The sequence below is a fragment of the Perca fluviatilis genome, chromosome 21, assembly GCF_010015445.1.
Source record: "Perca fluviatilis chromosome 21, GENO_Pfluv_1.0, whole genome shotgun sequence".
NCBI lineage: Eukaryota > Metazoa > Chordata > Actinopteri > Perciformes > Percidae > Perca > Perca fluviatilis.
Genome location: NC_053132.1, coordinates 5,189,622 through 5,203,165, shown reverse-complemented (window position 1 = coordinate 5,203,165; position 13,544 = coordinate 5,189,622). Strand labels below are relative to the sequence as shown.

General features: G+C 43.0%; 1 protein-coding gene across 1 annotated transcript in view; it reads right to left on the bottom strand.

Annotated features, from left to right (window-relative positions):
- Nucleotides 1–4,415, bottom strand: part of fmnl1b (formin-like 1b) — a 51,008-nt gene extending 46,593 nt beyond the window's left edge. Inside the window, 2 exon segments of the mRNA XM_039789282.1 lie at nt 3,582–3,700; nt 3,703–4,415. Of these exon segments, the coding sequence (XP_039645216.1) occupies nt 3,582–3,700; nt 3,703–3,733 (150 nt within the window). The 5' untranslated portion in view covers nt 3,734–4,415.
- Nucleotides 4,416–13,544: the final 9,129 nt, after the last annotated feature.

The window sequence follows — 13,544 nt, the reverse complement described above, 5'->3', positions numbered from 1 at the left end:
GCTTTCACAGTGTATGGTTCAGAGATTTCCTATTGAAAAAAAACCCCACCCTATTAGCTCTTCAGCAGAGATAATGAGAGTTTTGGGTTCTGCGCTAACAGGGAGTGTTTTATGCTCCCACTCATTGATTGAACTGCCTCAGTGGAAGGGAGCAGCATTAATCAGGGCTTTAATTGATTGCCATTCACCTTCAGGAGGGTAAGTGGGAGGCTGTTTCCTGTTAAGTACGCTCGCCGACAATAAACCTCAGGCCTGTTTGTTTACGTTTCATTGCTCACATCAAATCACAGATCAGCGCTCGACATGATTTCACATACCATCATGCACCTCAGAGGCTCGGAGACGAATGACAAAAGGAATGCAGTCCATCACGGAGGAAGTGGCCCGGCCACAAGTTGAACATAGCTGCGTTGTCAGACTCAAATCTGGCTCGCCCTTGTTTTTCTTCTGACTGTCACCACGGAGGCATGAGGCCAGTCGCACATGATGTCAACCAACAGCTCAGGGAAGGAAGCAATGAAGAGAAAATCAAGTTACGGTTGAGGAATGCTTGTAGCATACGACAACATTTTTTTTAATGTTCTCTTTTGGGGTTTTTCCCTTTATTTGATAGTGACAGTGGATAGACAGGAAAGGTGGGAGAGAGAGAGATGGGGGGATGACACGCAGAAAAGGGCCGCAGGTCGGACTCAAACCCGGGCCGCTGCAAAGGACTCGGCCTATGGGGCGCACGCTCTTACTGGGTGAGCTAGAGGTCGCCCCCGACTACTTTGAGTCGTAGAAAGCCAGGCAATAAAACAGTAGAATTTACATCTAGCATGTTTGTATACTTTATTACAAAAACCTGAAGCCCTCCTTCAATGAACAAAACCAAGGATTAAATGATTATCTTTTCTTTTTAAACAATGTCTTTATTGATTTAGGTTTGCTTATGATAAAACTTCCATTTGACAAGTCCCTCCCCCCTGACCCAACCCACAACAAACACAACTCTTATACTATGAGAGACAAAAAAAACTAACAGAAAGCAAAATTACAATTACCATTGTTCAGTGTATATGACAGGATCATATTCACAGAACCATGGTACCACTAGCAAGTCATACGCCATGTCCAACATTTTCCCTCTGTAGAAGCTCCCCTATGTCCACCCCCCCCCCCTCTTCACGAATTGGTTAAATGGCTCAGCGTGAGTGATTTACAATAAGTACAACCACAGCCCACTGCTACTGACCACGAGGCCAATCAGCTGAAGTAAGTTAACGTCTCCAGTTACAGGACTTGGCCGAAAGCATGTGGACACATCAACAAAACACCACGTTGGTTGAATATGTCATTCTCAAACCGGGGGGGGGGGGCGTTAATATGCTGCTGTTAACAGCCACTCCTCTGGTGTCTTAGGCTTTCCACTAGACGTTGAACCTGGCTATGGAGCCAATGGTGTCACACTATTCCACTCATCTACAGGTGGCTGTTATGCACCAGCGAAGCCAGTGAAGAAAGAGACTTCTCGCTAAGCCTTGCAAGTGTTTTATGATGAATACAAATGCATTCAACGCAAGGACACACACAGAATAGAGTTAATATTGGACGGCTCACTTTTTGAACAGCCTCATTCGGTATCTCAATTGACGTTTTAGAAAATGCTTCCATTCAATAAGGAGTTTTAAGCCTGGAACCAAGCCAAGGTACGAGATGAATTGCGACCATAAAACATTTGATTCGGTGCAAAAGAACACTTTGAAAACGGCAAAAAAAGGCAAAGGTACAAGGTTGCGTACAGAGAAACAATCATAGACTTCAGTGGCAGAAGCTCATTAGCCAGTTCGCAGGTGCAATAAACATTTCCATTGTAACAGCCAGCTCCACCAATCACAGATGTCACCGTTACGCTTAGGATTGCATGTAGTACAGTACTTCTCCATGACATCGCAAATGTGTTTTACTTAAAACAGGGTTGAATTCATACGGACTTGTGTCCACAACACACTACAGTAAGTTCATGTCTCCAGTTACAGGACTTGGCCAAAAGTATGTGGACACATCAAGAAAACACCACGCGTTTGTTGGATATGTCATTCCCAAAACAGGGGCGTTAATCTGCTGCTGTAACAGCCACTCCTCTGGTGTCTTAGGCTTTCCACCAGATGTTGATAAAAAACATTTTGAAAACGGAAAAAGAAGACAAAGATTTCATCCAAATTTCAGCACGAAAAGAACAGAAAAGAAAACTCTTCTTCTGTTGGTGTAGACATGATCTTTCTAGTACCTGTAAATTGTATCGAAACAAAAGTAGATACAAAGAATGTGTGACAGGAAGGCACAAACACACCATGTCATCCTGCCAGCAGTGGCCTCACATCAGAAAATACTCGTGACAATCAGAAATTAATATTATTTTCTCATTTTAGTTTGGAGGACCTTTCGTTGGGGCACTGATTTAGGGAAATAAGGTCTGGCTCACAATCGGTGTTGGATGGGGTTAAGGTCAGGCCTCTGAGCAGACCAGTCAAGTTCTTTCACACCACACTGGAATAAAGCATTTCAATAGGCTTAGTGCTTAGTAGTCTCGCTTTGCCAGACCTTCCTCAACCGCAGCGCTGCGGAGGAGGGTCTGGCTATTGCACACAGCATTCCGGGATGGGAGAAAAACGTGCTCTGGTTTATTGGCATTTCTTCAAACCAATCACAGTCGTCTAAGCGCTGTACGGAGCAATGGTGCCTCTGCAAAATAGCCTAGGGAAGGAACTTGTTTTGGTGGAACGTGTGTACGTTCAAAAGTTGTTTTAGTCGCGCGAGAGAAAACTCAGATTGGACAGATGGTCTAGCTAGCTGTCTGGATTTACCCTGCAGAGATCTGAGGAGCAGTTAACCATAGTCCTCACAAATCCACCGGAGGTTAGAACGCCAACACAAAGGAAACCCAAGGCAAAGGACATCCGGCCTAAATGAGTGAAATCCGGCGAAATTTTCGTCTGCAACGGAGCAATCCCGGAAGTGGAACATCGAGCATATAGACTAAGTGCTTATTGATTGACATTGAAACAGCAAAGGGACAAACACTCAAAATTGAAAGCCCACAATTGGCTGGAATGTCACTGTATACTGTAGGATTAGGATTTCTCTCGATTGGGTAATAAGAGGCTTAGACCAAACTAAGTGCACCCAAAATGTGTCGTCATGGTGTCCACATACTTTTAGCCATGTAAACAACTCTTTGTAACATTTAACCTTCTCTAAAAGACTAATGCAATATAAGAGGGATTCTTTATGAACTGAATTTGATTCTGACTGTGATGAAGGAAAAGTAGTTGCAGCTTTTTTATTAAATTGTAAACAGATCATTCTTTCTCCAGCAGACCATGCAGTAAGCCCTATTGCTGCAGCAAGCTCCAGTATAAAGGACCTCTTATGTACCTTTCCACAGTGGCATTGTGTACCTGGCACTGTGATAAGCTTGTCCTGAGAACGTGTACATTTCCTACATATTCCGAATTCTTTTTGTTTCGTTCTGACATGTGCCTTGTGCTCTTTTTCTTCTCTACGTTGAGAGCTGACATACACAGAAAGTCACAACTCACCAGCACTGCACCGAAGCGTCGCTCCAGTTCTTCCTCAGGTGGCATCGGGAGTTTCGCGGTTCGTTTCTGGGAGCCCGTGGAACCTGGGGGGGCCGACACCGCCTTGCCCTCCTTCCCTGGGATACCTCCATGCTGCCTGCTGCATTTCCCATGATTGTAAATGTGATAGATCCAAGAAACACACATACAAAACTGCTTCCGAAAAAAAACTGAACTCAGCTTAAAAAACAGTGCCAAAAAAATGACAAAAATAAAACAATATTTCTGTATCTAGTTATTCAAAGTTAAGTTCGAGGCTGTGTGAGGCACCGGCCTGTGACCTTTCGCTTATTGCCATGACCCCAGTCTGTTGATTCATGCTGAAGTAACACTCAATACTCGTCCATATTCTCAAACAAGGAGAAAGCAGGGGGATGAAATCCACCCGTGCCTTTGAATGAGATCCCGATGCATTATGAAACCCTAGAAAGAGGGAAGGGGATATCCTGAGGGTGACAGACAGAGTGACAGCTGAACGAGTGAAAGAGAAAAAGGGGGAGGAGACTCAGAGTTCAGAGCCTGGAGCTCTGGGCGCAGGGACGAGGCTGCGATCAGAAGAAAACATTGAGATTAACCAGGAAAAAGGTATCACTTCTGTGTTTCCCCTCTGCACAGGTGGGCAGAAAACTCGGGAGGAAACTACTCCGACAGCTGCAGTGCTTTCGGGGAATGAGACTTAGTTTGGCTTGCTGGTAGTCTGTGGCAGCCCTCCATCTGCTGTTGGATGCTGGGAGTCTCTGGGCCTTTGATCTCCATGTCCGGAGGAAAAAAAAAAAAAGAGGAAAAGAGGGAAGGGCAGAGATCCAGCAGGCAGCCACTCTGTCTATCCGAAACAGGGACAGAGAGAGAGAGACAGAAAGCCAGCAGCAGTGGCATTAGTCCTAACAGCGGAGAGCACGGAGAGAGCTGAGCCTTCTGGGTCCTAAAGCCTCCATGTACAAGAAGGCAAACATGTATTCAGTGACATACAAAAATCTATATTTCTGACACAATTTCTGAGCACGATGTCCAGATGCTGATACGAGCTGCAAAGAGTAATCGATTAGTTTAATTACATTTAAGTTAAATTAATTTTCAACTATTTTTATAAATCGATTAAAAAGTTTGAGTAATTTTGTTAGATAAAACGGTCAGAGCAAGGGAGACAGTGACTAGCTCTGGAGCGAATACAGACACCTCTTTTGTTATATATTGTATATATATTTGCAGCACTGATGATTTAAAAGAAAGTGGGGATGTAACTAACGATTATTTTTCATTCACGATTAATCTGTAGATTATTTTCCCGATTAATGGATTAGTTGTTTGGTCTATAAAATGTCAGAAACATGACAGTGTTATGAACACATGACACTGTCATGTCACTCTTATGTAGATACCTTCAAGTAAAGTGTTACCAAATATTCACATTTAACAAGCTGAGATCAGAGAAGTTTTGACTTTTCTTTTCATAAAATATGACTTAAAGGTGCAATATGTAATACTGACACCTAGCGTTTAAAATGGTTACTGCAAATTCTAAATACTGAAAAAGTCGTCTCCCCCCCGGCCCCTCCTCCCCAGCGTCGAAGTTCAAGGGGGTTGCCAGGTGTTGAGAACGCTAAACCCAACGTCACACAATGTCAACGTTAGCTTGATGCTAGTCTCGCATTGCCAGACATTACTCCACAGTGCAGCGGAGTTGCTAGATGCTGCTATGTTGACGCTGATAAAAGCCTGTGCTCTCGCGAGCTCTGTACGCGGCTGACAGTGACTTTTTATCGACTAACTGTAACAACAATGACCGCTAAAAAGACCGCGACCTTGCGGAGCTTTGTGCGCGACTGACAGCCACCTTTTCTGGGCTTAACATCACTGCAACAGTCGCTAAAAAGACCGCGACCTCACGGTCGTCTCTACCCAGGGCACAGTTACTGTCTGTGGGCTACGCCCGCTGAACAGACGCGGGGAAACTATTTCGGGAGGGAGGAGATAGTCGCTACTACTACTTCCAGACCCCGTTATACAGCTTGTCACTGTACAGTCAGTACATTACACATTATGGTTGCATGCCAGTTTGTAAGAAAGTGGGAATCCTCTTACTGTCCAACATATAACCGTGAAGCTGGCGATGGTAACGTTAGCCACAATAACATAACGTTAGCTAAGAACACGGTGTCCCAATCCAACAATTCAGGCTACGGGGTGTTTTGCCAAAGTTACATTGCATGTTTCCATTATGAGGAAGTCAAACTTGTGGTTTCTGGCATATGTCATGGATCCTACGTTAGCAGTTAGCGTGTATTAGCATAGCGGCGTTTGCACCAGTCAGGAACACTTCAGCGTAGCGTTACTCTATATAATTTAATGTGAGCACATGAATGTTGACTGAAAATGTCTATCCCTACGTTAGCTGTGACATAAATTAATGAAGTTCAACGCTTACCTGTTTAGGAGGACATTAGTCAACTGTGTGTCTTTTTCGGCTCTAAGATGTCTCCAAATTTTAAAGCATCTCCAATATTTAGCCAACAACACACAGGCCAAAACACAAACACACATTGCGTCATGGAACGGAAATTTCAAAAGAAGAAAATACTGGCTTTAGCATTGTTAGAAAACATAGTATTTCAACTTAGCATATTTCCTTAAAGTGCTCATATTATGATTTTTGGCTTTTTCCATTTCCTTTATTGTGTTATATATCTTTTTTGTGCATGTTATAGGTTTACAAAGTGAAAAAGCCCAAAGTCCCCCCCAAAGGGACTTACCATCTCCAACAGAAAACACTGTTCACCAACTGCTCCAAACAGCTCTATTGTAGTCCAGCCTTTACTTCAGAGACAAACATGGTCACTTTGGAACACACGTTATAATGCTCGCCTAGCTGCTAGCATGGCACGCCCTCCTCATACTCTGCTCCTGACTGGCTAGTAGTCCTTACCTAGGTACTGTCAGGGCAAGCCCTCATACTCTGCTTCTGACTGGCTAGTAGTCCTTACCTAGGTACTGTCAGGGCACACCCTCATACTGTGCTTCTGACTGGCTAGTAGTCCTTACCTAGCTACTGTCAGGGCACACCCTCATACTCTGCTTCTGACTGGCTAGTAGTCCTTACCTAGCTACTGTCAGGGCACACCCTCATACTCTGCTTCTGACTGGCTAGTAGTCCTTACCTAGGTACTGTCAGGGCACACCCTCATACTCTGCTTCTGACTGGCTAGTAGTCCTTACCTAGGTACTGTCAGGGCATGCCCTCATACTCTGCTTCTGACTGGCTAGTAGTCCTTACCTAGCTACTGCGCATGTGCGAATCCCAACAACGATAGAACAGCAGTGAGAGGTCTCACTCTGTAGCTAAAACAGAGAGCTCAAAACACAGGGTGAAAAGAGGAGCTGCAGCAATGTGCAGTACAACAAAAATATGGTGTTTCTTGAAAATGAAACCATGTGATACTATTCTGATATAACCTCTAAATAATACAGTAAATATATAACATATTGCACCTTTCAATCGATTAATCGATTATCAAAATCCTTGGTGATTAATTTAATAGTTGACAACTTATCGATTCATCTTTGCAGCTCTAAAGTACAGGACGTGAGCTCTCATTTAAACTAATTATGAAAAGCATCAAGTTGGAGTTCCAAACTGTAAATGAAAGCAACAGCAGCAGCAGCAGCAGCAGCAGCAGGCGTCTTTCCAAAAGCAAACAGGTTACAAACAAACAGCCAAAGGTTGGCAGCTCACAGAACCAGATCCCTGTGTGATCAAAGCCTCATTCATACCAACATGCGTCATCAGAAACTCCTAACACCCTGCGTACTAACAGACCACAGCTGTAGCGTGGCCGCTAAAGAGGATCACACACTTAATCTCAATCATAAGTTGTGTAGCAGCGATGACACAGTGGGCCAAAGGACTCTGGTTAGTAAGCATGTTGTTGGTTACAGAATGTGAGGTGAGTGTTACTGGAAGGGTGGACGCAGACGCTAATAAATAATGAGCGTCACACTGATACCTGTGTGTCTGGCAACAACCGGTCAGCAGCACACAGGGCACATAATGAAGTTTGACACATTCAGGGGAGGAACTGTGCTCACCGGGTTAACAGTAAGTTGGATACAAGTGATGAGAAGTTCATGTGGTGTGAGGTTTCTAACAGATACTGGGACAAACTGAACTTGAGACAAGTTTGAGTGGTGCTTCCAAAAACTACCACAAGAGAAGAAAGGACCGGATGCAAACAAACATGTACACATATATCCATTAGGCATGGGTCGGTATAAGATTCGGATGGTATAATAACCTTCAGTTATTACAATTACAGTTTTAAAATGTATTCTTTTGAAATAAAAACACCTGTTTTTCTCCATTGAATACAATGTATTTTTAAACACACTGCACACTGGCAGGGAGATAACTGCACTGTCTGTCCTTGAAGACTCAACAACACATTTTTAATCTAAAGGGTGCTTTCACACCGGAGCAGTTTGTCCGAACCCTGGAGCGTCTCGTTGGATAGTCCCTGTTGGTTTGTGGCGGTGTGAAAGCTCATTAACTAAGTCTTATAACTTTAACTAAGGTAAAGGACACACACAATATTTATACTTGTGGCAGCATATCTGACCTGTGTCCTTATACATTTAAGACAGTGTTAGGGAAAGGAACCTTTGCCTATATAGGGGCAGTTCACTGGAACAAGTTAGATCGTCATATTAAAGTCATTTCCAGCCTGAATTCTTTCAAAAAGAGAATCAAGGTCTGGTTACTAGAGAGGGTTGCGCAATAGATCAAAGGTCAAGTTGAAATCTTTATTTTTATTTATTTAAGAACATTTTTTTTTATGTTATGTCATTGATTATTATACACTCTGTGAATTTCTTGTCTTGTCTTGTCCTGATGTTAGGTGTTGAGGACCACAATGGAAATAAGTCCTGGACTTTATTGTGTTTTTTATCCTCGATTGTATTTGATGTATTTTTTCATGTGTTAAGGCATTCTTGATACAATTAAATATGACTTATTTGTCAATCAGATCAAAATTCGAACTCTAGTGCAGACCCAACAACCAAACTCTGGTCCGCTTGAAAAAGGAGGTCTCTGCTTGAACCAGAGCTCGGTTCACCGAGCTCTGGTTCAATCGTCTAGGTTGGACCAAGACGATTCTGCATGCGACGCGGTGACAGACCATAATCGATTATTGCTTACCAATTTTCCGCTCGCTGCTTTTTGTTGTTTTTGCCTTTTGTCTTCTGCATTCAGGAAGTGTCTTTTTTTTAAGAGGAGACACAATAAAAAAGGGAGTTCATACATATCTGACTGCCTGGATGGGTTGATGAAAAACGTGTAGTAATATAAATCAATATTGACGAGGTCACGCATCGAGTCATGTTTTTGCTTCTTTTTTTCATTTGAGCAAATAAGTGACATTCATGTGTGCGTGTTGGTATAGTAGACTATGTATAATAGACTCTTGTGCTCTGTTGTCTCTTTTTAATTGATTCAAAAGTATTTGCTAACAGAGATAAGATTTTAGAGATGAACGACGATGCCATGAAACCACTCTGTATGGTTTGTTTCATCTTCATAGTCATGTTTTAAACTTTTTAAAAAGGACATCGCAGCAGCACACTGACATCTAGTGGCCCAAACGTCCAATTACAGCAGGAGAGCTCTGCATTCACGTCATATCCGAGTCTCAACATTTTCAGTTTTCATTTCAACACCAGACATGAAATGTGGACATGAAGGGGACTCAGTGACCTCACCGTGGTCTTCTGTAAATAGTTTTCCGCTCTAACGAGAGGGCTGTCCTCTCTTCTTGGTTAACTCATTCATCTATGTCTTTATAGTCAAAAGGCAAAATGCCCACAACAAAAATCACCATCTTCTCTTTATTTAGACTTACTCTACATGTCTGTGCTGGAGAAAGATGCTTCAGCAGCTGGCCGGTGGGAGTTTAGGCGTCCTTCCTCAAAACAATGTGACGGTTTTTTTCAATCAAAAAAGCAATTTCCCCTATTTTGTGTGTCTGTCTCTTTATAGTCATTTGCGTTTCCCTTTTTGGTTGTTTTGGGTCCCTGTGGTCATTTGGCGTCTCTTTGTGGTCGGTTTGTGTCTTTTTTGTGGTAGTTCTGCATCTTTCTTTTCACATCATTGTGGACCGTTATTGTTACCATGTCTGTCTGAAACGGTGGAAAAGCTAGAGCAGATAATAAAACAGAGGTGTCAAAAGTATTCACGTTCATTACTCAAGTAGAAGTGTAGATACTAGGGTTTGAAAAGACTTCTGTAGAAGTTGAAGGATCAACTCAAGCTTTTTACTTAAGTAAAAGTGTAAAAGTACTGGTTTCAAAACTACTTAAAGTATAAAAGTAAAAGTAATGTAAGGGGAAAAAAATGCCATTAAGGACAAAAGCTTAGCCCGCCCCACAGGGGCCTATAGTGCACTACCCCACCTCCACAAAAAACATTTTTCTAATTTTTTTTTTTTATAATGACTATAATAATGTTATATTAAAATCATACGTACGAACTCAGAAGGGCTGAAAAAGGGGACACATGTCCTCTGTTTTTCAGACAACGGCAGCTACACTCTGGTGTTACAATCCTCTCCAGTGAAATACAGACACACTTTACACCGTTTAGCTGTCAGCATTTTAACCGAGTTTACTCCAGTTGCTAGCTAACGGAAGGCTAACGTTACCTGCTGTCGAGTGTAGTGTTAACTAGCTAACGGTAGGCTAACGTTACCTACTGTCGAGTGTGGTGTTAACTAGCTAACGGTAGGCTAACGTTACCTGCTGTCGAGTGTGGTGTTAACTAGCTAACGGTAGGCTAACGTTACCTACTGTCGAGTGTGGTGTTAACTAGCTAACGGTAGGCTAACGTTACCTGCTGAAAGTGTGGTGTTAACCAGCTAACGGGTACTAACGTTTACCTGCTGTCGAAGTGTGGCGTTAACTAGCTAACGGTAGGCTAACGTTACCTGCTGTCGAGGGGCGTGTTAACTAGCTAACGGTAGGCTAGCCCTGCTCGTCGAAGTGTGTGTGTTAACTAGCTAACGGTAGGCTAACGTTACCTGCTGTCGAGAGGTATGGCGTAACTAGCTAACGGTAGGCTAACGTTACCTACTGTCGAGTGTTGTTAACTAGCTAACGGTAGGCTAACGTTACCTGCTGTCGGTGTGCGTTAACTAGCTAACGGTAGGCTAACGTTACCTACTGTCGAGTGTGGCGTTAACTAGCTAACGGTAGGCTAACGTTACCCCGGTGTGAAAGTGTGGCGTTAACTAGCTAACGGTAGGCTAACGTTACCCCTCGAAGTGTGTGTTAACTAGCTAACGGTAGGCTAACGTTACCTGCTGTCGAGTGTGGTGTTAACTAGCTAACGGTAGGCTAACGTTACCTGCTGTCGAGTGTGGTGTTAACTAGCTAACGGTAGGCTAACGTTACCTGCTGTCGAGTGTGGTGTTAACTAGCTAACGGTAGGCTAACGTTACCTGCTGTCGAGTGTGGTGTTAACTAGCTAACGGTAGGCTAACGTTACCTGCTGTCGAGTGTGGCGTTAACTAGCTAACGGTAGGCTAACGTTACCTGCTGTCGAGTGTAGCGTTAACTAGCTAACGGTAGGCTAACGTTACCTACTGTCGAGTGTGGTGTTAACTAGCTAACGGTAGGCTAACGTTACCTGCTGTCGAGTGTGGCGTTAACTAGCTAACGGTAGGCTAACGTTAGCTGCTGTCGAGTGTGGCGTTAACTAGCTAACGGTAGGCTAACGTTACCTGCTGTCGAGTGTAGCGTTAACTAGCGTCCCATGTGGCGATGTTTCAGTTCCCTCTAACGTCCATTTTCGGAGCATCAGAGAGAAGCGCAGGCATTTAAGTGGCACCTAGTAAGGCACCGAAATCTGCGTCGCTATTCGGTCCGGTAGATAACGGTGGTTACGGCACCGGTGCCGTATTAGCACCGGGTCTGTGCAGGTGCGATGGATCACGTACAAACCAATAGGGTGTCGGAATGGTATATGTTTATACTTCTCATCCAACCACAATCACATTCACTCTATCTGGATGGTGCGATTTATGGGGATAGGTTTTTGTGTTTTTTTGAACGATGACGAGCCGGAATGAAAACAAGCCGAACTGAAATAGGAGTAACGAGGCTATTTTTAAAATGTAAGGAGTAGAAAGTACAGATAATTGCGTGAAAATGTAAGGAGTAGAAGTAAAAAGTCTGCTGTAAATCAATTACTCCAGTAAAGTATAGATACCCAAAATTTCTACTTAAGTAAGGTAACGAAGTATTTGTACTTCGTTACTTGACACCTCTGTAAATAAATAACTTCTCAAAAGGCTTCAAGACAAAACTTGCTAAAGAAGTCCGACTACAATCAGATGTGAGAAAAGTCTTTCAGTCACAGTCATTCGGCTTATAGGTGCTGCACCTAGAGCTCATAATGGCGGGAAAACCCTGGAGGTTAAGACTGAAATCTAGATAACAGAAGCTGTAGAGCAGTTGCTTAAACCCTGACAGTACAGACACTAGACTCAGAGCAATAAAACATACATATACAGTGTATACATTTGCACATATCAACCTGGACATGAGTGCCAAGCAGATGGCACAAGGTCAAAACAATAAGTTTCTAAAAAAATCTGTTTAGTCTCACTTTATTTAAAAAAATAAAAATAAAAAAAATAGCCAACTCTGAAACACAGCCTGCAATCAAAAGGCTTTAATATGACAGTAAAAAAAAGTATCTTGAACATAAAGCACTACTACCAACAGAGCCACCTCCTTCTCCTGTATGTTGTTTATGGTCTCATTTATATTATTTATGCAGACTGATCTCATGAAGTGGCGTATGTTATTATATTTATATATATTATATATGTTATTGCCGTGTTATCAAGACGCATACTCGCTTTTTAGCGTGTTTATCAACGCCGTTTGGCCTCCATTGACTTACATTACCTTGCGATTGCGTTTGAATTGACGCTGTAGCGAGTAGTATGAAAGGGCGAAGATCCGCGTAGGGAGGTTGGTCTGTGACTTTCACCCAGGCGCCCGGGGATCGTGTCCCGCGTGTCACGTTTCCTAAATTCAACCGTCGCTTTCTTCTTTTCCGAAACCCAACCCGTCCGCTGTATACGGCGCTCAAAATGCGTACAGATAACACGGTACTTGGCTTTAGAAAGTGGCGTGTATTAGGGCTGGGCGATAGGGAGAAAATCAGATATCACGATATTCTTGACCAAATACCTCAATATCGATATTGCGGTGATATTCTAGGGTTGACAATTGGTGCTTTAACAAAATATCTCCACACTTAGATAAATAATCATCCGTAATGTGGATATAATGACTAAGTGGGTAAAGGCAAATAATAGAACAGCTAGAACAGTCTGGAAAGTTCAGAAAAGTACATCACTTTACTGTAATGCAGCCTTTAAAACCAGGAAAAGACACTTATGTCATATTACGATATTACGATATCCAAAATCTAAGACGATATCTAGTCTCATATCACGATATCGATATAATATCGATATATTGCCCAGCCCTAGCGTGTATGTTTACGCGATAACACGCCGCTTGTAGAAAGCCGCTTGCGTGTATGTTTATGTCCGCTGTATACAGCTGTATACAGTTCTTGGCCCTGGATACAAGACTGCCTTTTCCGTGAGGTGTTCAAATTGTTTCTTGTTCGAGTCGAGTTTTTTCGGTCCAGACGACATTTGGAAAAAACGATTTCCCATCCGCCTCAGCTGTACTTTGTGTTTAGTGCTAATTAGCTAATGTTAGCCAATGATAGCTCAAAATGCGTACAGATAACCCGCCACTCGGCTGAAGAATGTGTGCGCGTATGTTTACGCCAAGTCGTGATGTCATGTTGCATTTATGCACTGATATTGTAGGTGGTGGGCGTGTTCACCGGGG